This window comes from Cuculus canorus, chromosome 31 (genome assembly GCF_017976375.1).
Source record: "Cuculus canorus isolate bCucCan1 chromosome 31, bCucCan1.pri, whole genome shotgun sequence".
Classification (NCBI taxonomy): Eukaryota; Metazoa; Chordata; class Aves; order Cuculiformes; family Cuculidae; genus Cuculus; species Cuculus canorus.
In genome coordinates this window covers 810,316-832,143 of record NC_071431.1, presented here as the reverse complement: position 1 = coordinate 832,143, position 21,828 = coordinate 810,316, and the positions used below count along the sequence as shown (strand labels likewise).

Below are 21,828 nucleotides of genomic sequence, written 5' to 3'. Positions count from 1 at the left end.
TCGTTGGTCTTGGAGGTTTAGGGCAGCTGACAACGACTTGGCCTGAGGGGGCGTGGCCACCCGGGGCGCTGCCTGCGGCGCGGGCGGGCCCGAGACACAGAGGCGCGGGCGGGCGTGTTCGCAGAGCCCGGCTAGTTCAGTCGGTACCGTATGAGACCCTTCATCTCAGAGTTGTGGGTTCGCGCCGCACGTGGGGCGCTTTCCATTTTAACCCCTCCGGGTCTCGGTTTCCTTTCCCACCAAACTCTTTTCCCTTGAGCAAAACTGCACACCTCGCCTCCCTAGAAAGAGCCGTAGTCTTGTGGGGGAGCCCATTTTCCCGTGGCGTTTCTGTAGTGTAGTGGTTATCACGTTCGCCTCACACGCGAAAGGTCCCCGGTTCGAAACCGGGCAGAAACACATCATTTTTCCTGTAGTCTTTTTCACTTTCCCACTTCTTCCCACAAGCGCTTTTAGGTCTTAGGGACACACCGACCCCGCAGCTCGGATGGAAACACGCGGTTCTTTGCGGGTCCCGCTGTGGGCTTCTTGTGGTGCCGTTCCTGACTTCACGCAGGTCTCGATGGGGGCTCTGTGCGGGTCCCATTCCCGACTCCGAAGGGGTCCCGGTGGGGGCTCTGAACGGCTCCCGGTGGGGACTCCGTGCGGGTCTCATTCCCGACTCCGAACGGCTCCCGGTGGGGGCTCCGTGCGGGTCCCGGTTGGGGTTCTGTGCGGGTCCCATTCCCGACACCGAAGGGCTCCCGGTTGAGGCTCTGTACGGATCCCGGTGAGGGCTCCGAAGGGCTCCCGGTTGGGGCTCTGTGCGGGTCTCATTCCCGCCTCCGAAGGGCTCCCGGTTGGGCTCTGTGCGGGTCCCGGTGGGGGCTCCGTGCGGATCTCAGTCCCAGATAGAGCTCCCGGTGCGACCCATACGCACTCCGGCGGTTGAACCACCTCAGTACCACCGGGGAGGAGGTTCTAGCAGCAGCCCGGCTAGCTCAGTCGGTAGAGCATGAGACTCTTAATCTCAGGGTCGTGGGTTCGAGCCCCACGTTGGGCGAGTTCGATGTTTTTCCCTTCTCAAGCCAGAAAATAACATTTCTTCTCTCAGAACTCCTTCGGGAACGCAGCTGTGCTCCTGCTCTTCATGTTCTTATTACCCGTCCCCCATCTCTTCGTGTTTTTATTATCTGTGCCTCAGCTCTTCGTGTTTTTTTTTAATTAGAAAACTACATTTGCTCACAGCAAAACTCTTTGTAATTTTACAAGAAAATGTCTTTTCTGCCCCAGGGATCCGTTCCCCAGGAGCAGCCTGTGGTTTGGAGAGAGAAAATCAGCTTTTCTCCACCTCTGAGGTCTTTCTGGAAGCCTCAGTGCAAATTCTGGCCCGTTCTCATTTGACACCGGCATCTTTCCCATCACAAACTACACCAGAGACAGGAAAGCTCAGGAGGGGCTCTGGATCTGGGAGTGCAGGGAGAGGACAAGGTGAACAGTTTTGACGTGCAAGAGAGAAGATTGAGATGAGATCTTAGGAAGAAACGTTCTCCTGGGAGGGTGGGGAGGTCCTGGTCCAGGTTGCCCAGAGCAGTGGTGGCTGCCCCATCCCTGGAAGGGTTCCAGGCCAGGTTGGATGGGGCTTTGGAGAACCTGATCCAGTGGGAGGTGTCCCTGCCCATGGCAGGAGGTGGAACTGGGTCGGCTTTGAGGTCTCTTCCAACCCAACCCATTCCATGATTGGCTTCGGAGAGTGAGAAACTCCAGCGCTTCCAGGAAAGGATAAAAATGGGATGGGCATCTCCGGGTCTTTACCTCCCTGCGCTGCTACTTAGCAGCTCCAGCAGATCATCATAAACAAAAGTATTCCCTGAAGACCTGCTAGAAAGGGGTTGGATCTTGGTTTAACCAATGGCTTAGAAGCAGGAAAAGAAACCTCTGTTCCTTCCTGCTCAAAGTGAAACAAACTCAGCGACTCTCCGAGGCAGCTGGGATGTCTGTGGAAAAACTCCGGAATGAAGTCTCCTGCTTCCTCTGCCAGGGATTTTTCAAGGATCCTGTGTCCATCCACTGTGGGCACAACTTTTGCCAGGCGTGCATCGCTCGGTTCTGGGAAGGACGGACCGACGACTTTTCCTGCCCCTCCTGCAAGGAGACGGTGCCCCAACGGAGCCTCCGACCGAGCTATGAGTTGGCCAACATCACTGAAGTAGCCAAGGGGTGGACCTTGCAACTGGCCAAAGAGGTGAAGAAAAAGGAAAAAGGGGAGAACTGGTGCGAGGAGCACCAGGAAGCCCTGAAACTCTTCTGCGAAGACGAGAAAAAGCTTATCTGTGTAGTATGCGACAGGTCCAAGGTCCACCGTGAGCATTCCGTGGTCCCCGTGAACGAGGCGGCCCAGGAGTACAAGGTGAGGTGGGTTGGGCGCGTGTTGACGTACAAAGGGCCACAAGTTCATGGCGTTGCCGCTCTTGATGGGTGCAGAGGCCCTGATCCTGTGGGAGGTGTCCCTGCCCGTGGCCGGGGGTTCGGACAGGATGGACCTCAAGGTCCCTTCCAACCCAAACCATTCCATGATTCTCCCTGCTCGCAGCAAAACCATCCTCTAGGTTCATCCGTCTCCCGCTGCTGCGGACCAGTTGGCGTTAGATGTGAAAGCTCTTCAGCGGGCCTGGAAGGAGCCCACTCTAAGTTTGCGTTGAGCTTTTTCTTTCTTGCTTTCACTCCTCACGAGGTTCTTTCCAGCAACGATGCCTCCGCGGGCAGCTCAAACCAACTTGAAACCGGTTTCCTCCTGCACTCGAGAAGCTGGAAGGTCCCAGAATGACTTTGGAGCCGGCTGTGGACTAGGAAGCACCGTTGGCGTTGCACAATAGCAAAGAGACAACCTCCGCTGCTGGACAATGCCACTAAACAAGGGACTTCTTTCTTTCCTCTCAGGAACAAATTTGCACCCAACTACAGCATCTGAAAACGGAGCAACATGCGCTTCTGTCTTCCAGGGATGAAAGAATATACAGAATCCAGTACCACGCTGTAGGTGCCCATCAGTTTTCCTTGGCAGGAGAGGGAGGAAGAAAGCAGGAACATCTCCTCCTCTTCTCTCCTATGGGTGGGAGATGCCCAAGGGGTGTGGGGAAGGAAGAGGGGGCTTGGATCTTCCCCAAATCCATCTTTTTGTGGATACCACCAAAGCACGACTGACCGTAGGCTCGTGATACTCTCGTCCTGCTCTCTGCTTCTCTTTACCCTCCTCTCCTTGCTCTCGGCAGAAGAAGATGGAGATTGAAAAGCAGAAGATCGTGACTAAATACAAGCAGCTGAAAGAGTTCCTGGAGGAGCAGAAGTCCTTTCAACTGGACTACCTGGAGCAGCTGGACACAGAGATAATGAAGGCACATAATGGAATCCTCAACAAGATTTCGGAGAAGATCACAAGCCTGGAAATGCTGATGGACAAGATGGAGAAGACATGCCGGAAGCCAGACTGTGAACTCCTGAAGGTGAGACCCCAGGCTTCCCAATACTGCTGTGAAGACACTGGTTGAGCACCAGATTGGTCTCCAGCTCTTGGTTTTATACCCTAAAAAAAGGGAAGGCCATTACAGTTGGATCCCAGTGCTCCAAAGGGAGACGTTCCATGTCACTAAGTCTCTTTCTCTCTCCCTTCTAGGACATCAAAGCCATTTTCAGCAGGTATGTGGTCCTTCTCCTATCAAAATCTCACCGCGATAGAGTGGGGTTGTGGCGAGATACTGGGAGAAATAACATAGGGACAGGTTGGTTCTTCTGCCTTTGGACTTGGCTGAGGACGCTGGGGTTTGGAAGGAGGGCTCTTCTTCTCTACGTAGTTAATGATAAATCCAAACGGTTACTGGTGCCACCAGCCCGGTCACCTGCACGAGCTGAACCAGGAGGACAAGGCTCCATTTCAGAAGGGCATAGGTTTCCAAACTCTCAAAGTGAATAGCTGGCGGGGGCGCGTTGGGAAGAATCTAAAGCCACTGCTGAAGAAATAGCTGAGCATCGCCCTGGAACAAGTTGTCAGGGTGCAAGAGGGGCTGGTGGCTCCATATGGAACTGCACATGACCACATAGGGAGTGAAGACATCACCAACCATAGCTCCATTCCACATACCCGGTCAAGGAGAAGACAAACGGGGCTGGGAAGAGCAGGTGAGGGCAGCCCAGATCATCAGGTAGGTCCATGGGCAGGAGGCAGGGCTCGAAGCGAGCCATGGGGTGGATTAGGTGGGTTCCATGGCCGTGCATGGATGTTCCTCCAAAGCAGCCTGCAAAAAGCTTGGATGCTGCAGGGCTGAGCTTAAATAGAGCCCCTGGACCACGAATGTGGGATCCCAGGTGGGGCTTCTCAGGGAATTTAGTTCCCATCAGGATCCTGACACAACCACCTCAACCTTTCACAGCAGAAGCAGAACATCTACGAGGGGTGATCAGGTGTAGTTTGCCGTCTAAGATGTGCGATACGGCGTAGACCCATCGTCTTCCTTTATCTCATTCTCCCCACTGACTGCCGATAACGCATCGAGTAGCAAACAGGTGTAGACACATTCCCTCTTTCCTTCCAGGTGCGAAAAGGAGAACTTCTCGGAACCCCTCGATATTCCCCCTGAGCTGAAAGAGAAATTCAGTGATTTCACAGAAAAAACGACTATCGTCATGAAGGAAATAGAGAAATTTCAAGGTACCATGAGCGGGTCCAGAAAAGAAAAGCATCGTCATATGCTTCTTGGTGGGGAGTGATGTCCAGAGGAGGGTGCAGAGATGATCCAAGGGCTGGAGGACCTCCCATACAAGGACAGGCTGGGAGAGTTGGTGTTGTTCGGTCAAGAGAGGACTGTGGTGAGACCTTAGAGCAGCCTCTCAGTATAGAAAAGGGGCTCCAGGAAAGCTGGGGAGAGGCTCTTGATCAGGAAGGACAGGGTTTGGACGAAGGGAAGGGTTTTGAGCTGAAAGAGGAGAAATTGAGATGTGATCTTATGAAGAAATGTTCTCCTGTGAGGGTGAGGAGGCCTTGGCCCAAATTACTCGGAGAAGTGGCGGCTGCCCCATCCCTGGAGGTGTTCCAGGCCAGGTTGGATGGGACTTGGAGCAACCAGATCCAGTGGGAGGTGTCCCTGCCCATGGCATGGGGTGGAGCTGGATGGGCTTTGAGGTCTCTTTCAACACAGTTTACCAAACCTCGTATTTTCTTCCTTCCTCTAGGGATACTGGACTTCAACCTTTTTTTATCAAGTAAGTGAACCCAACGTGTGTCCAACCAACCCCGCATATTAAATCAAAACACACAGCAAACCAAGTTCTTCTGATTCCCCCTCCCCTGCAAAATAACCCGAACTCTTCTGCTGCCTCCTTTCCTCCTTCTCGCATCCCGGTCCCACCACGAGGCAATGGAAAGGAGGGAGATCCCAACTGGATCGGGTGGATGGGAAGGGTGAGAAAAAGCCCCGTTCCCCCCAAAAAATCCGCTGCAATGATGCTGATGCTCTTTCTACCTCCAGCAAAAATGACGCTGGACCCAAAGACCGCCAGCGCCGAACTTCAGCTCTCGGAAGACTGCAGGAGTATGTCATGGGAAAACCCTAAGAAGGACCCACCCTCTGACCCGGAGAGGTTTGAGTTCCATCCTTGCGTGCTGGGCTCGAGGGGCTTTTCATCAGGTCGGCACTGCTGGGAGGTGGAGGTCTCCAAGGAAGGTCTGTGGGCCATCGGGGTGGCCAAGGAGTCGGTGCCAAGGAAGAGCCGGTTTCCCCTGAAGCCCGAGGCCGGGGTGTGGGCACTGTGTCACAACAAAGATGGGTACAAGGCTCTAACCTCTTCGCACTCCTCCCAATTGCTTTCGTGTGGAAATCCCCGGCAGATACGCGTCTGCTTGGACTGCAAGAAAGGGAGGGTGATGTTTTTTGATGCTGTGAACAAGGTGCGGCTTTTTGCTTTTCGGTGGGCTTCTTTTGGAGGGGAACGCATCTACCCGTGGTTCCTGGCGATGAAGGATGCTGGCCTCCAACTTGATTCCCAAGGCAATGGAAAGAAAACCCAAACCCCCAATCAAGTGACCACTAACAAACAAGCCAGGGGCTGAATTTTGTACCAACTCCACCGTGTTCTGGTTTGAGCTGAACCAGAACCATTCTTCTAACTTTTTGCTTAAGTAATGTCATTTTCTGAAAGTTCACAACGTGTTTTTCAGTTACTGTCTGACTCTAGAGGTGATAACGCTTCTTATTTATAGTTATCACCAAAGTAACGAGGCACTGGGATGCAGAAAGGCCATTGTTTACGCTTATTCCTGGAGAAACCAAGGCCATCCCAGAGCTGGTGGGGCCGTAAGTCAAAAGGGTGCACCTGTGTGGAGAAGCAGGCAGGAGAGGTGACTCCAAACTGGCCAAGAGTATCCCATTCCATAAATATCATACTTGGGGTAAAGCTTAGGGATCATGAGAATTGTGGAATTGTTTGGTTAGAAAAGACCTTTGAGATCATCGAACCTGTCCACTACTAAACCAGACCCCTGAGCACATTGTCCACCTGTCTGTTAAACACCTCCAGAGATGGTGACTCCACCACCTCCCTGGACAACCTCTGCCAGTGCCTGAGAACCCTTACGGTGAAGAAATTCTTCCCCATATCCCATTTAAACCTCCCCTGGTGCAATCTGAGGCCGTTTCTTCTCATCCTATCGCTTGTTACTTGGGAGAAGAAACCAGCATCCACCTCACCTCCACCTCCTCCTGGGTAGTTGTAGATGGTGATCAGGTCTCCCCTCAGTCTCCTCCAAGCTAAACAACTCCAGCTCGCTCAGCCGCTCCTCATAACCCGGGTTCTCCAGCCCCTTCTCCAGCTTTGTTCCTCTTCTCTGGATGCACTTCAGCCCCTCAATGTCCTTCTTGTTGTGAGGGGCTCAAAACTGAACATCATATTCGAGGGGCAGGGTGAAGTAGTCTTCTTCGAGGTGTCCAGTGAGGACATTGTCCATCTGCTCCCAATCCTGAATCAAGTTCCTGAATCCAGCTCCCGTTTCCCACCCGGTCCCAGACTGGGACCTTTCCCCACAGCATCAGTTGTGACGCGTAGTCATAGAGGGCTTTCATTCTCTATATTCCTATAGATTTTATTCTTGTTAATATGATTATTACCCTTTTTATTGCTATTATTTCATTAAAGCTGTTGTCTTTTCCAACCACCAAGTCTCTCCTTCTCCCATTTCCTGGAAGATGTCCTTGCTCATGGCAGGGGCTTGGAACCAGATGAGCTTTGAGGTCCCTTCCACCCCAAACCATCCTACGAGTCTACGATTTCCCCTTCCCTCTTGGGTGGGAATTAGGACACAACCACCCAGTTGAGCTGCCCATCATGCCTCAGGGGAGGCTAAACCACAACACACCATGAACCGATTTATCTCCTGGTGGTACAACAAACATGGGTTACTGGAGCTTCGCAAAGCTTTTGCCCGGCTCCGAGCTCTGATGGGAATTCCTGGCCTGGAGGGCCTTCAACCTCTCTCTCCAACCCAAGTCCTACCACGCCCCACCATCAAGGACAACTTCTCCCTCCAACCCAAGCCTCAAATGAAAGCAGAGTGGTGACCAAGATCCTTTCCTTTAGTGGAAAATGGGACCATTGTCGTGCCCTAAAATATATGTTGATCTTTTTATCACTAAATGACTCTTCCTGAGTGTCCGAAATAAACACGTAGAAGCTCCTTTTGGTATTGGCCCAACGTGATTCCTGGTGCAAGAGATTGGATTCTTTCCTTGAGGATCTACAACAGACACAGGGATTTGGATGAAGGTCCACCAAGTCCCTGTCCTGTCTCCGAAAAGCAGATGCCTAGGAAAGCAGAACAAGGATGATTATGGGCCCGTTTAAGCAGCCTAAATAGGTAATTAAACAATTAAAAGAGTATAATGAGAGGCATGGAGTGGTTTAGTGTTTAGCTCTGTCCTCTCTCTCTACCCTAGAGACAATCGACACAAGAGACCCAAGACAGCGATTTGATCCTTCCCCTTTCCAAGCTGGACAATCCCAGGCTCTCCCCATCCATCCTGGGCTCCAATTTGGTGGCCTGACCCCATCTGCCATGGACTGGGAGGCCCCAAACTGGTCCCAGCATGCAGATATGGCCTCTTATGTGCTGATGGAGGGGAGAAATGTGGGGCTGATATCTTTGGTGCACGGTCCCACCACTGACTCATGGACAACCTGTCGTCCCCAAGACCCTGCAGCTCCATTCCATGGATTCCTGGGTGTCCCACCCACCCCAAGCCTCGTGGAATTTCTCCCCCGCCGCTCCTCCAGCCCCTCAGGTCCCGCTGAGGAGCAGCCCTGCCCTCCAGTCTCCTATCTGCTAACTCACATCTGGCTCAACCTCAACTGAACCGAAACCACTGCGAGGCTGGCGGGAGGCGAGGACGCAACATCGGGCGCACTCGTCTTCTTCTCACTCCTCTCCGAGCCTCCCATGCCGCTATTTCGTGGCATCAGGGCTGGGACTTAGTTTCCCCACTTTGCAACTGCCAAGCCACAAGGAGAAGCGTCCTCCTCCTCGCCTTCCTGCGAATCAAAGCTCCTTTGATCCCATCACAGAGGTCAGTTGGGAAGAGCCATGGCTACGCAGAAGCCAACCCAAAGCCTGCAGAGCGAAGCCTCCTGCTCCATCTGTTTGTGTTTCTTCCAAGATCCCGTCTCCATCCACTGTGGCCACAATTTCTGCCGGGCGTGCATCGCACGCTGCTGGGAAGGGCTGGAGACATCTTTCTCCTGCCCACAGTGCCGGCAAGTGGCTTCGCAGAAGAGTTTCCGTCCCAGCAGAGAGCTGGCAAACATCGCCGAGATCGCCCGGCAGCTGAGCCAACGGGCACGACGAGGACCGGTGGAGCAGAAGAACCTCTGCAAGGTGCACCAGGAGGCTCTAAAGCTCTTCTGCAAGGAGGACCAGCGGCCCATCTGCGTGGTGTGCGACAGGTCCCAGGCTCACCGCTTCCACACCGTGGTCCCCATCGAAGAAGCTGCCCAGGAATATAAGGTAAAGCCCGGTGTGGTTCTTGCACCTCTTCCCCTCGCGGAAAATCCATTTCCAGGGGCGAAGTGCAGGTGTGTGATTGCATCCATTCTCCGTGCGCCTCCGTGGCGCCACTGCTCTTTGGGTGCCACCCACGTGCTCCCTCTTCGCATTTGATTGCGCCGACGTTTCAGAGAACGATAGACCCATCAAGGTCTATGGAAAAGACCTCAAAGACCCTCCTGTCGACCACTGCTTCGCCACCCTCACGGGAGAGCATTTCTTCCTAACATCACGGTTCCTTGTTCCTCAGGAAGAAATCCAAGCCCGCCTTCAGGTTTTAAAGGAGGAGAGAGAAAAATACCTGGAAAGCAGAAAAAACAGAGCGAGGAGGAGCTCATACCTGGTAGGTGCCCTCCAGCACGAGGGTGGGTGAGCGGTGTGCCCTCCCTGAGCACTGCTGGTGTATTTTGAGGCCATTTCTTGTATAATTTGTATGTTTTCTTGTATGTTCTTCTATATTTGGCTCGCAGAGTGTTTGCATTTTGCTCTGGGAATTGGCCAAGCTGGTGTTTATCTGCTGGGGTTTCACATCAGCCGGAGCCTGTGCTGAGGAGATAACCCTGGCAGCTCCACCACGAGGCAACCGGAGGGGGTGAGGGGCAGGTTGTACCCAGCCTGGGACAGACAGATGGCTTGGAAGGTTATTTTTTCCTCCCCTAAACTCCATAAATCTCCCTCTTACAGCACCCACTTGAGGTTGCGTCCTCTGGTTTTGCTTCCCCAATAAGTCCATGCTGCCTCCTAAACCCCCAGCGAGATGGCTCGGCGTCAAACTCACCCTAGTGTTGACTGGATGTCACCAAGGACGTGGTACCACTAGACCAGCCTGGTGGTCTTGAAGCACTAACCTGATTTTCTTGGATGTGGTGGGGTTTATTTTTCCGTAGCCCCTATCATCTCCTGCCTATCTTGCAGAGCTTTCCCTGAGGCTGCTGTGATGCCTTCTGGCGTTGTCACAGCCCCACAGACTGTGGGAGCCTCAGATGTGACACCAAGAGAAATTAGAACGCCATAAAAATAATCCACGAGGGAATTTCTGGCCGGTGTTACAGGTGGAGGAGTTGTAGAGAGGTCATGGTGTGTCTTCTGTTGAGTAGGGAGGGCTCCTGCTCCTCGTTCATCCCTTTGTCATCATCTCTGATCCCGGCAGGAGAAAACCAAAAGCGAAGGGAAGAAGATCGTGTGTGAATTCGAGCAATTGCACCAGTTTTTGAAGGATCAAGAGCGTCTCCTCCTGACTCAGCTGGCAGACCTTGACAGGGCCATCGCCAGGGGCCAGGACGAAGCGGTGGCAAAGGTCTCAGAGGAGATGTCCCACCTCGACACCCTGATCTGGGAGATGGAAGGGAAATTCCAGCAGCCGGCAAGCCTGTTCCTGCAGGTGAGAGCCCAAACCACCAGACCTGGTGGGGAAGGAAGGGACAGAGCAAAGCCTGAGACCCGGGAGCCCAAATTCAGCCCCATGGGAGATGCCTGGTGGGATCATCCCATGCATTACGTCCTTCTTTGCTACTGCATTGCCATAATAATATACAACAATAGAAGACCACTTATTCCTCTTTCCCAACTGTCTCTCCTCTCTCTCTTCTTTCCACCTTTAGGACATCAGAAGACTCCTGAATAGGTAACGTGGCTCCATCTCACCTTCCCCACCTTCTGATGCTTGGAGAGGTTTGGATACTACCTGAGTGAATCCTGAGGTCCGGGTTTCAAAGCAGACAGATGCAGACGAAGGACTGCTTCTCCTCTTCTTCTCCTCCTCTCCTCCTCTCCTCCTCTTCTCCTCTTCTTCTCCTCCTCTCCTCCTCTCCTCCTCTTCTCCTCTTCTTCTCCTCCTCTCCTCCTCTCCTCCCACCTTCTCCCCCTCTCCTGTCCTTCAGCCCCTTCTCCACCTCCATTCCCTTCTCCGGACGTTCTCCATCCCCTCAATGTCCTTCTTGTCCTGAGGAGCCCAGAACTGCCCCCCAGAACTGGAGTTGTCACCTTCTCAGGAGGACAATCCGTGGCCTTCTCCCGGTGGTCCATCCGGGGCTGATCCAGACCACCATTCCCATGACTTTCTTGACCCCCGTGAGGTCCTTCTCGTGGGAGCTCATCCTCCCACGACGACGTTTTGTGTTCAGAACCATCTGTTCAGTGACTGCAGGGGGAACCAAACTGCAAAGAAAGGAAAGGGAGGTTTGGTTGCTCCTGTTGAAGCCTCCTCAGCCCATCCCAGAGTTCCTCCTGCGTCATTCAATGAGAAAAACAACAATCTTTATATCAGGGAGATGACAAGGGGGAACGGTTTTCAGCTGCACGAGGGGAGATTGAGATGAGATCTTAGGAAGAAATGTTCTCCTGTGAGGGTGAGGAGGCTCTGGCCCAGGGAAGACTTGGCTGCCCAATCCCTGGAGGTATTGAAGGCCAGGTTGGATGGGGCTTGGAGCCCCTGATCCCGTGGGAAGTGTCCCTGCCCATGGCAGGGGGTGGAAGTGGATGGACTTTGAGGTCCATTCCAACTCAAACCATTCCATGATTCTATGCTCATACCTGGTTTCTACTCTCTTTGCAGCTGTGAGATGATGACCTTCAACCCTCCAGTGGAGATCTCCTCTGATCTGGAGGGAAGGCTTGAGGACTTTGTTCAGAGGAACGTCCTCGTGAGAGGCACGCTGCGGAAATGCCAAGGTACCGAGCAGCATTAGGAGAGGGCACATTGCCCCACGTGCCCCATAACTGCGAGATATAGGGTTCTTGGGTTCTGGCTGCTACTTCAAAACCCACCCAGTAACTGTCGTAAATAAATGCAGCTGAAACTTAACCCGAGAAGGACACCAACAGTATTTTTTTCCCTGGGGCAAAACCAGTTGGGAAGTGGAAAGGAGAGAAAAACAAGCTCAGCAAAGAGATCTCCTCTCCCAGAACTCATGAACAAAGAAAATTCAAACAGAGCTGCCAGTGTGGTTGCTCCCATCGCTTCCAGGCTGGTGGGAAATTAAAGCTCATGTTGGGTACAAAACCAGGGAGGGGGAGGGAGAAATCCATTGCAGTGTCTCTTGGAGATGATATGATTGAGATCAGCCCTACAGAGAAGGACTTAGAGGTGGTAGGTGATAAGAAGCTCCACATGAGACGGCAACGTGCGCTCGCAGCCCAGAAACCAACGGCATCCTGGGCTGCATCAAAAGCAGAGTGGCCAGCAGGGCGAGGGAGGGGATTCTGCCCCTCTCTTCCTCTCTTGGGAGACCTCATCTGAAGGATGGTGTCCAGTTCTGGAATCCTCAACATAAGAAGGAGAAGGAGTTGTTGTAACGGGTCCAGAGGAGGCTACAAGGATGATCCAAGGGCTGGAGAACCTCCCGTATGAGGACAGGCTGAGAGAGTTGGCGTTCTTCAGCCTGGAGAAGAGAAGGCTCTGAGGAGACTTTAAAGTGACCTTCCAGTACATGAAAGGGGCTACAAGAAAGCTGGAGAGGGACTGTTCACAAAGGCTCGTGGTGATAGGATGAGGGCGAATGGGTCTAAACTGGAGAGGAGTAGATTTAGCCTGGACATAAGGAGGAATTTCTTCACGATGGGAGTGGTGAGACACTGGAATGGGTTGCAAAGGGAAACTGTGACTGCTCCATCCCTGGAGGTGTTCAAGACCAGGTTGGATGGGGTCTGGGCAGCTGATCCAGTGGGATATCTCTGCCCATGGCATGGGGATTGGAACTGGATGACCTTTAAGGTCCCTTCTAACCCAAACTCTTCTACGATTCTATGAGTTCACCTTGGCCAGGGGCTTCATTTTTCCCCTGGGTTTGGGAGAGTTGTGTGGCCACCACAGCATCAATACCTGCACCAGAGCAAGCCAAGCCCTCACCCCATCAATATTCCCCCTCCCGAGTCTCCCTGTAGACATTCCACCTCCCCATCCTGCAGGAGAAAGCTCAGCTGCAGCTGCTTTGCCTCATCCAATCCTGATTCTGTGCAATCTCTCTCCTCTTTAGACAGCCTGACGTTTAAATTGCAGGAGCCAAGTAAGTCACTGGCAGCAGGTGAGAAAGATGGGGTTTGGGGTTGTGGAAGAGATTCCCGTGAGAAAACCAAGGGGAGAGGGAGAGAAGGGTGACAGATCCTGGTGTTGATGCTTGCAGTGTGTCCAGGGGCTGAGATATGGACCCCATAAAGCCAGATGTCCCTCTGGGACCCAAAGAAATGGAACCCCCAAAAGAACATTTGCTCTTCTTCCCTCCCCGTGAATTTCTCCCCCTTCTCCTCCCACCCAGCACCATCCCTACTGGGGGTCTCCAAGGCTAAGGCCAACCCATGCCCCCATGGAGCATCCAGAGCTGGGAGAAGTAGGAGAACAGGGTTGGTCCCAAGTGCTGGGAGGGAATGAAGGATCTCCAGCACCTCCTGGAGCAAGGTCTTACCTCCAATATTCTGGTTCTCTCTTGTCCTGCAGCCAATGTGACCCTGGACCCACACACAGCTCACCCCAACCTTCACCTCTCCGAGGACCAAAAGCAATGCAGGGGACAGCTGATGCAGCAGGACCTCCCGGACAACCCGGAGAGATTTGACTTCGAACCCTGCGTGCTGGGCTGTGAGGGCTTCAGCTCGGGGAGGCATTTCTGGGAGGTAGAGGTGGGGCAGGGAGGGGTCTGGGCCGTTGGGGTGGCTCGAGCATCGGTCAAGAGGAAGGGACCGACGAGCGTCAGCCCCAAGGAGGGAGTGTGGGCGTTGGAGGCTTATCACTCCCTCACATCCCCTCGTGCCAACCAGCGCCTGAACCCGCTTCCCAGGAGGATCCGAGTCTCCTTGGACTACGAAGCGGGGCGGGTGGCGTTTTTCAGTGCAGATGATGATGCTCTCATCCTGGTTTACACCAGAGCAGCGTTCAATGGGGAGAGGGTCTTCCCCTGGTTCAAGATGGGGATGGGGGCTCGTTTGCAAGAGATCACCCAAACTCTACCCTCAGAAGACCAGCCCACGACCGGGCAGCTGATGTCCCCTCTGGACTGGGTAGGGTTCCAGTCTCCCCTCCGGATCTGTCCTTGAGGAATCAGTCAAAGGGACCACTCCTTCCTGCTGCCAGGTGGTTGCTGTGGTTGATCAGAGCGTCTCAACTTGCTGCTCCTCTCCCACGTCCATCTCCATCGGGACCTTTGGGATGGCACCTGCACGGCAAAGATGGGGAGATGTGACACCAACAGAGGAGGAAGGATCAGCGGATACGAGAGGATGGAGTCAGCACATCAGAAGAAAAGGAATATTGAGTTGACCAAGGATGGAGAGCACTCAGGACTTGCAAATGTGTGGTCTTGTTTAAATCTGTCCCTACAAACTGGCTTCATTTTTGGAGCTCCTCTCCATTTCTATGTCTCTGACATTTATTTTAATAAAAGAACATTTTGTCTTGCACTTTCTGCCTCACTACGGATGCGTTATTCGGGATTTCTTAGCCTTTGCGCCAGCACGATTAAGAAAAGCTGCACAGGACGGGGACACCTTGCTTGTCTTTCCACCTTCTAGTGGTGGACCTCCAGGCATTCAAGCCCCCTTTGCAGGCCGTGAAGGGAAACAAACCCACCCGGAATGCAATTTTCCACACCCTTAGACACATGTGGCTTCCTAGATAACATCCACATTATCCTGTTGGCTGTTCAGGAGCGATAAGATGGGATAAATTGTACCCAAGGCTCCTGTGGCCGTGATGATGAGATGTTCCTCAACTATAAAAGCAGCTGGAGTGGTGAAACACAAGTTCTGGCATTTTGGCCCAACTCACCTATGTTGGATTCTCTCAAAACCTGTTGATTTCGTTCCAAGGAAACCCACAAGAGGAAGCAGCATCCTCGAAATATATACATATTATTGATTAGAGAACCGAGAAGAGGAACCAGAAGCGAGAGTGGGAGGGAGCAGGCGATGCTGGGCTCAGAATAACAGATGAGAGATGAGAGGGCACACCATGATGAAGCCCCACCTCAACAAACTCACGGCCAATATTTCAGTGCTGCTCCTCGTTCCATTGTCACATCTTCTCTCCACCCACGCTCCTCAGGCTCGTTCGTCGCTGTCACTCGGTCCTGTCCCTTGGGAAACACGGGGGGATCTCGCTGCAGGATGGACATCGACCTTCTGCAAATCCAACCTGGAACCACTGCAGGAGCTCAAGCACGAGGATTTGTTAAAACACGGAATCGGGGCTTCCGGGAAAGACTTCTGAGCAAAAAGCCTTGAGTGCTTTTTGTTGTTTCTCCCATCTCATCCCCTTTCCCACATCTCCAATGAGGTGATCCTATGGGTCACCTTGCGAGTTGGGTCCATGTCGTGACCCCAATTCCAGCTCAGCTGGGAAAGGCAGAGGGTAACAGGGATACACAGGCTCTCCGTGCAGGTATTGATGCTGTGGTAGCCACACAACTCTCCCCAAACCAGGGGAGATGAAGCCCCTGGCCAAGGTGAACTCACAGAATCATAGAATAGTTTGGGTTGGAAGGCACCTTAAAGACCATCCAGTTCCAATCCCCCTGCCATGGGCAGAGATATCCCACTGGATCAGCTGCCCAAGGCTCCATCCAACCTGGCCTGGAACCCCTCCAGGGATGGAGCAGTCACAGTTTCCCTTTGCAACCCATTCCAGTGTCTCACCACTCCCATCATGAAGAAATTCCTCCTTATGTCCAGTCCAAATCTGCCCCTCTTCAGTTTAGACCCATTCGCCCTCATCCTATCCCCACGAGCCTTTGTGAACAGTCCCTCTCCAGCTTTCTTGTAGCCCCTTTCATGTACTGGAAGGTCATTTTAAAGTCTCCTCAGAGCCTTCTCTTCTCCAGGCTGAAGAACGCCAACTCTCTCAGCCTGTCCTCGTACGGGAGGTGCTCCAGCTCTCTGATCATCTTTGTAGCCTCCTCTGGACCCATTCCAACAGCTCCATCTCCTTCTTATGTTGAGGATTCCAGAACTGGACACCATCCTCAAGATGAGGTCTCCCAAGAGAGGAATATGGGGGCAGAATCACCTCCCAACCTCGAGGGACCAAAGCTCTTGAGCTGTTCCACAGGGACATATCTGGGGGTTGCAGGAGGTCCCTGGACCACTGTGATCCCACCACGTTCCTCTCAGAGGCATCTGCTGAGAAACACAAAGCACAAACCCCCAAATACCGGTAAAACTGGATGCTTTCCTCAGAAGAAGAGATTGATGCTTTTCCTAAATCCATCAAGTTCTCACCATGTCCCACCCAGCTCGGGGAACTCCAGCGCCCTTCCAGGGTGCCCCTTCCCTCTAGAAGTCGTCTGCAATGCAGATGCCTCCACCCCAGCCAGTTTTCCGGGTTCCGTAGACACTTTTAGGGTGCAACTCACTTGCCCAACCATAGGCACCTAATTTTGAGATGAAAGAAGCTGTGCCCTGGGCTCCGCCAACGGCGCAGAGCCGCTCTCCTCCAAAGAGCAAAGAGCTCAGAGGCATCTCATTAGACACCAATATCCACCCACTTCTTCCTGGCAGGACAGGTTACCTCCCAACCCGCTCCAGGCCACGCTTCCCTGGGAATCGGTTGCAGGGTGTTTGCTTCTTGTCTTGCTGCTGTTCCTGGGGTGACCGACTCCCTCATGACTTTTCCTCTTGGGAATAGTTTGCTGGAATTGATTCATTTCTCCAAACCTGGCCAAGGGATTGCAACTGGGAGAGTTCTCAGTTGGTGACCCTTCAGCCAAGTCAGCGACTCCGTCTCCAAAAACTCCCACTTGCTGCCATGTAATATATATATTATATATTATAATTATTATATATATTATTTATTATATATTATATATTATTATAGTATTATATATTATAATATATATTATTAATTATATATTATTATATATATTATATAATTTTCTATACATATATAGCCATGCAGCTTAACAAAGGAGCAGGGGGTGAGAAATTGCTTAGAAAACTTTCCCTTTGAGGTCAGAACCAGGGCAGTGTTTCTTGGAGGGCACGGAGTGAAGGGTGGCCACGGGGCCAAAGTATCCCAAGGACCTTAACTTGTGCCCCTTTACATGCATTGAATTGCAGCCCCTCTTCCAGCACTCACAAGGTTCTAGGTGGACATTTCCCTCCTTCCTTGGTCCCACCAAGCCTCCAGATCTCCTCTACCTCCTGGTAGCCTGAAGGTCTTTTTCCTCCAGCCCTTTCCTGGGAGATCTGATGGTTTTGCTGAGTGTCTACCCCTCAAAGGAGAGGGATAAAAGCAGCGATGTGACCGTCCTCAACGCCTCTCCAGCTTAAGGATCTGGAAGATTGACAAGGGAGAAACACGGTGAAGCACATCAGGCCAAGGGTTGTCATCTCCACCTCCAACCCAGGAGACACGGCACAAAGAACTGACTCGCAGGCTCAACGCGTTCACGTCCCGGTTTCACCCAGGACTGGGAAGGACCAGGAAGAGATAGATCCAGCCCCATCAAAGGGATAAAACCAACAGGTTTTTTGAGTTCCCTTTGGAAGGAATTCAGGCGGGCGATAAGTTTTCTGAAGGAAGAGAAGAGACCTCTGAGGAAGGACGGCTACCCTGGAGCGCAGGAAACTGGAGGACCTGGTAGGCATCAACCTCCCCGACCTCTCCAGTCTCTATGCAATAACTCCAACTTTGGGGTTGTTGCTTTAGGTCCTTTTCGGTTGCTTTGTACCGGTGCTGTGCTGGGAAGCGCAGGAACATCACGGTTTCCTGCCCACATTCATGAAAAGACGTGTTTGTGGTTTTATTCCCATCTTTCCTCCGAAAGCTGCGTCGCTTTCTTGTGCCTCAGGTTTGATTTATTTTCTTTTTTCCACTTGGGTTTCTCCAGGAATTCAAGAAAAAAAAAATAGGTAGGGATTTGGGTTTGTGGGTGATCCCTGCGGGAAACGCCTTTCCGTGAATTCCTCATGGTATTTTCCATCCCACCGCTCCTTCTTTTGCATCTTAAGAGGTCCACGCTTGGGCTTTAAGGCGCCGCAGGTTCCAGGAGGACCTGAGCTTTTCTCGCTTCCGCAGCTGGAAGACCTGAAAAATGAGATCGAGAAGAGGCAGGCAAAAAACGCCACCAAAGCCTCAGAGGAGATTTCCCAGCCGGATACCCCGACACAAAGGCAGGAGGAGAAGAACCAGCAATCGGTGAGGGAATTAATCTGGTTTCCAGCTTTTGTAGGGAGGGCATTCCCCACAGGTAGGCTTAATTAGTTGGGAATTCTGAGTTCCAGTTTGCTCCCGTTCCCTCTGTAGACCTGAAAAGCTCAAGGGGGAGAGAGATTTGCAGCCCAGAGAGGTGGGGGAAAAGGGAATGAATTCCCTGTTTATGGCAGGGAATGGTGAGGGCTGGTGGTTCCCTATGGGTTGGGGAGCTGAGTGTGATAGCATAGAGAGGGAGGGCATCACCAACCTTCACCCCCTTCATGTCTGGAGAAGTCTGGAGGATCAGGGAGGTCCATGGCCAGGAGGTAGGGTTGAAGGCAAGCTGGGAATGCAGCCCATGGGGTGAACTGGGAGGATCCATAGCTGCGCTCTTCCAAGCCATGGTGCAAAGAGACCAACTGCCCCAAGACTGAGCTTAAATAGGGACCACGGGCAGGGGTGGGTGGGGCCTCAGGTGGGGCTGATCCAGCTGTTAATGTCAATTTGTGCTGCTGGGGGCTGTGGTGATCCCCAGTGTCTGATGGGATCACGGAGAAGAGGGAGCCAGGATCTCAGAGGCGTCCAGTGGAAGGATGAGAGGATACTTACACAGGTTGCAGGAAGATAAAGGTTTTCTGGATTTGGGGAGGAAAAACCTGTTTTCCTTCTGAGCGTGGTACCTCCCTGGGCCAGGGTCCCTCTGGATGTGACCATCCGGATGTCCCTGTACGTTTGGAACTTGCCTGGACACAGCCCCGAGCAGAGCAGAGCCCCAAGAGGTGCATCCTTAACTAAAGAACTGAGGGTTGCTGTGGTTTATCAGGAGTAAAGCTCACGCTGAGCTGCCTTTCCTCTTTCTCTCTTCTTTCCCCAGGATGTGAAGAGCACCATCAGCAGGTACGTGGCCTCCTGCGGCTGCTTCACAGGGGGGCTGAAGGGGAGGAGAAAACTCATTGTTGGCTGCTGACAACAGCTCAGGACAAGGAGAACATGGAGCTATTGGAGCGAGGCCAGAAGAGGCCATGGAGATCATCCAAGGGCTGGAGAACCTCACGCACAAGGACAGGCTGTGAGAGTTGGGTTGTTCAGCCTGGAGAACAAAAGGCTCCAGGGAGACCTTAGAGCAACTCCCAGTATGGAAAGGGGCTCCGAGAAAGTTGGGGAGGGGCTCTGGATCAGTGAGGGCAGGGATAGGATGAGTGGGAACGGTTTTGGGCTGAAAGAGAAGAGACTGAGATGACCTCTTAGGAAGAAATGTTTTCCTCTGAGGGTGGGGAGGCCCTGGAACAGCTTTCCCAAAGCAGTGGTGGCTGCCCCACCCCTGGAGGTGTTGAAGACCAGGTTGGATGGACTTGGAGAACCTGACCCAGTGGGAGGTGTCTGTGCCCATGGCAGGGGGATTGGAACTGGATGGGCTTTGAGGTCTCTTCCAACCCAACCCATTCCATGATTCTACGACCATCACTCAAAAAAGTGTGGGTGGTTTTTTTTTTCTCCCAGATGTGGGAAGGTGACGTTTCACCTGCCAGCAGAGGTTTCTCCAGAGTCGGAAGAAAGAGTTTGTCACTTCTCATGGAGGAACAGTGCCCTGAAGGAGACTCTGAAGAAGCTACAAGGTACTGGGGAGGGCTTGAGGAGGAGAACAAAGCCAAACTAGCCGTGTTTCAGGGAGAGCTGAGAAAGCTGAGCTGCCTTCAGCCCATGGACACACTGTGTGAACAGAAATATTGAGAGAGGAACCCTGAGGTGGAGGAGAGGAAGAACAAAGGGCTTTCCTGGTCAGAAGCAATGACCGTTTGATACCCACCTACTGCCAAATTTATCACTCTCTTAATTATACCCGTTTTGCCCTAATTCCTGAAGGATGCTCATGGATGAAGGATGGGCTGCTCACCAGCTTGGCCCTCCCTTCCAGCTCAGCCTTTTCCAAAACTGGCAGCATGAGGATGTAGGAGCAGCCACACCTGTTCCGTGAAGGTGCACCGAGCCCAGAACGGCCAAAAAAGAGATGCCGAAGGAAGAATAAGGGCAACCCAACAAGTTTTCCCAGCCCTGCAGTTGAAACCTCAGTGTGAGGCTGGAGGAAACCCACCCCAGGGCAGAGCCCTTGCCTTGAAACTACTTCCATGAGACCAATACGGAAGCAGATTGACCCAATTCATCTTCTTCTCTCCATGAGCTCAGCCAAACCAGTCCAGCCTTGTCCTGCAGCTGCTGTAGGAACCAATCTGCTTGAGATATTCCTGTGAGGGTAGAGAGGGGTTGGCCCAGGTTGCCCAGAGCAGTGGTGGCTGCCCCTTCCCTGGATGTCTTCAAGGCCAGGTTGGATGGGTCTTGGAGCCTCCTGATCCAGTGGGAGGTATCCCTGCCCATGGCAGGGGGTGGAATCAGATGGGCTTCGAGGTCCTTTCCAACCCAAACCATTTATGATCCTTGGGATCCTCAAGCTTTGTTTCTCTCCCCCTTCCCACAGCCATAGTGACCCTGGACCCGGACACGGCTCATCCTGACCTCATCCTCTCCAAAGACCGTAAGAGCGTGAGACGTGGGGAAGGACGACGAGACCTGCCTGATAACCCAGAACGATTTGACTACTGGCCCTTCGTGCTGGGTTGCCAGGGTTTTGTTGCCGGCCGGCATTGCTGGGAGGTGGAGGTGGGCGACGGAGGCGACTGGGCGGTGGGGGTGGCCCGTGAGTCCATCCAGCGGAAGGGACACCTTAGCCTCAGCCCCCAAGGAGGGATCTGGGGGGTGGAGAAATGGGGAGGACAAATTCGGGCCCTCACCTCCCGCAAAGTGACTCTGCTACCGCTCCGTTGGGTGCCCCGGAGGGTCAGCGTCCACCTTGACTACACCGGAGGGACGGTGGCTTTTTTTGACGCGGAGGAGGGGGGGCTCATATTCATTTTTTCCCGTGCTTCCTTCACCGGGGAGAGGATTCGTCCATGGCTTTGGGTGGTGGGGGCCAAGTCCCAGCTCAGGCTGTGTCCCTGAGGCACCCCTACTTTTCATAAATCTGTGCCCCTCCTATGACCCCTGACTTTGTGCGTTTCCTTCTTCCCCATGAAAATGCGGTGTTGATGCACGGAAAAAAAGAGTTGAGCCTGAGAAAAGCGTGTCAAGGAAGGGATCCTGGGGCACGGAAGTGGAAATGGGTGGGAGAAAAGGGAAAAATTCAACTGGAAGATCTCTTATAAGATCTCTTCGGAGCCTTCTCTTCTCCAGGCTGAACAACCCCAACTCTCTCAACCTGGCCTCGTACGGGAGGTTCTTCAGCCCTCGCATCATCTTTGTAGCCTCCTCTGGACCCGTTCCAACAGCTCCATCTCCTTCTTCTCTTGAGGATTCCAGAACTGTAACCCTCCTCCAACTGAGATTTGAAACCTCCATGATGTGTAAATCATTAAGAATTAAAAATGTGTGGTTTTCTTTTCCGTGTCCTTCCTTCTGGTTGGGATTGTCAGCAGATTTGGAGTGTATGGCTGCCATGGGTGTCCCTGGGTCACCTCCATGAGGCTTGTGGAGCGTTTTGGGTGCCTTTGTGTAAATATCAGGCATGGGATTTAATCACTAAAACCCCACCTTGTCCCCCCTTGAGCCCAACATCCAGAAGCAGCAAATAACCAGCCAGAGAAGAACCTTA

The 21,828-nt window shown here is 52.8% G+C and overlaps 2 protein-coding genes and 2 non-coding genes across 4 annotated transcripts; all 4 read left to right on the top strand.

Moving 5' to 3' along the window:
- Window positions 1–326: 326 nt before the first annotated feature.
- Window positions 327–399, top strand: TRNAV-CAC (transfer RNA valine (anticodon CAC)). Its single transcript has one exon. It is a non-coding gene; the product is annotated as a tRNA-Val (tRNA).
- Window positions 400–969: 570 nt separating this feature from the next.
- Window positions 970–1,042, top strand: TRNAK-CUU (transfer RNA lysine (anticodon CUU)). The gene has a single exon. It is a non-coding gene; the product is annotated as a tRNA-Lys (tRNA).
- Window positions 1,043–1,849: 807 nt separating this feature from the next.
- On the top strand, window positions 1,850–6,082 carry LOC104059730 (zinc finger protein RFP-like). Its single transcript, XM_054052077.1, has 7 exons — window positions 1,850–2,389; window positions 2,920–3,015; window positions 3,252–3,482; window positions 3,653–3,675; window positions 4,569–4,684; window positions 5,206–5,235; window positions 5,502–6,082. Exons 1-7 carry the CDS (start codon window positions 1,973–1,975, stop codon window positions 6,080–6,082), a joined length of 1,494 nt encoding a protein of 497 aa, XP_053908052.1. The 5' UTR covers window positions 1,850–1,972.
- A 2,499-nt stretch (window positions 6,083–8,581) lies between these two features.
- Window positions 8,582–21,582, top strand: LOC104059725 (zinc finger protein RFP). Its single transcript, XM_054051958.1, has 13 exons — window positions 8,582–9,025; window positions 9,315–9,407; window positions 10,215–10,445; window positions 10,666–10,688; window positions 11,619–11,734; window positions 13,039–13,068; window positions 13,497–14,084; window positions 14,670–14,688; window positions 17,615–17,630; window positions 18,069–18,188; window positions 19,060–19,082; window positions 19,686–19,801; window positions 20,659–21,582. Exons 1-13 carry the CDS (start codon window positions 8,606–8,608, stop codon window positions 21,177–21,179), a joined length of 2,316 nt encoding a protein of 771 aa, XP_053907933.1. The 5' UTR covers window positions 8,582–8,605; the 3' UTR covers window positions 21,180–21,582.
- Window positions 21,583–21,828: the final 246 nt, after the last annotated feature.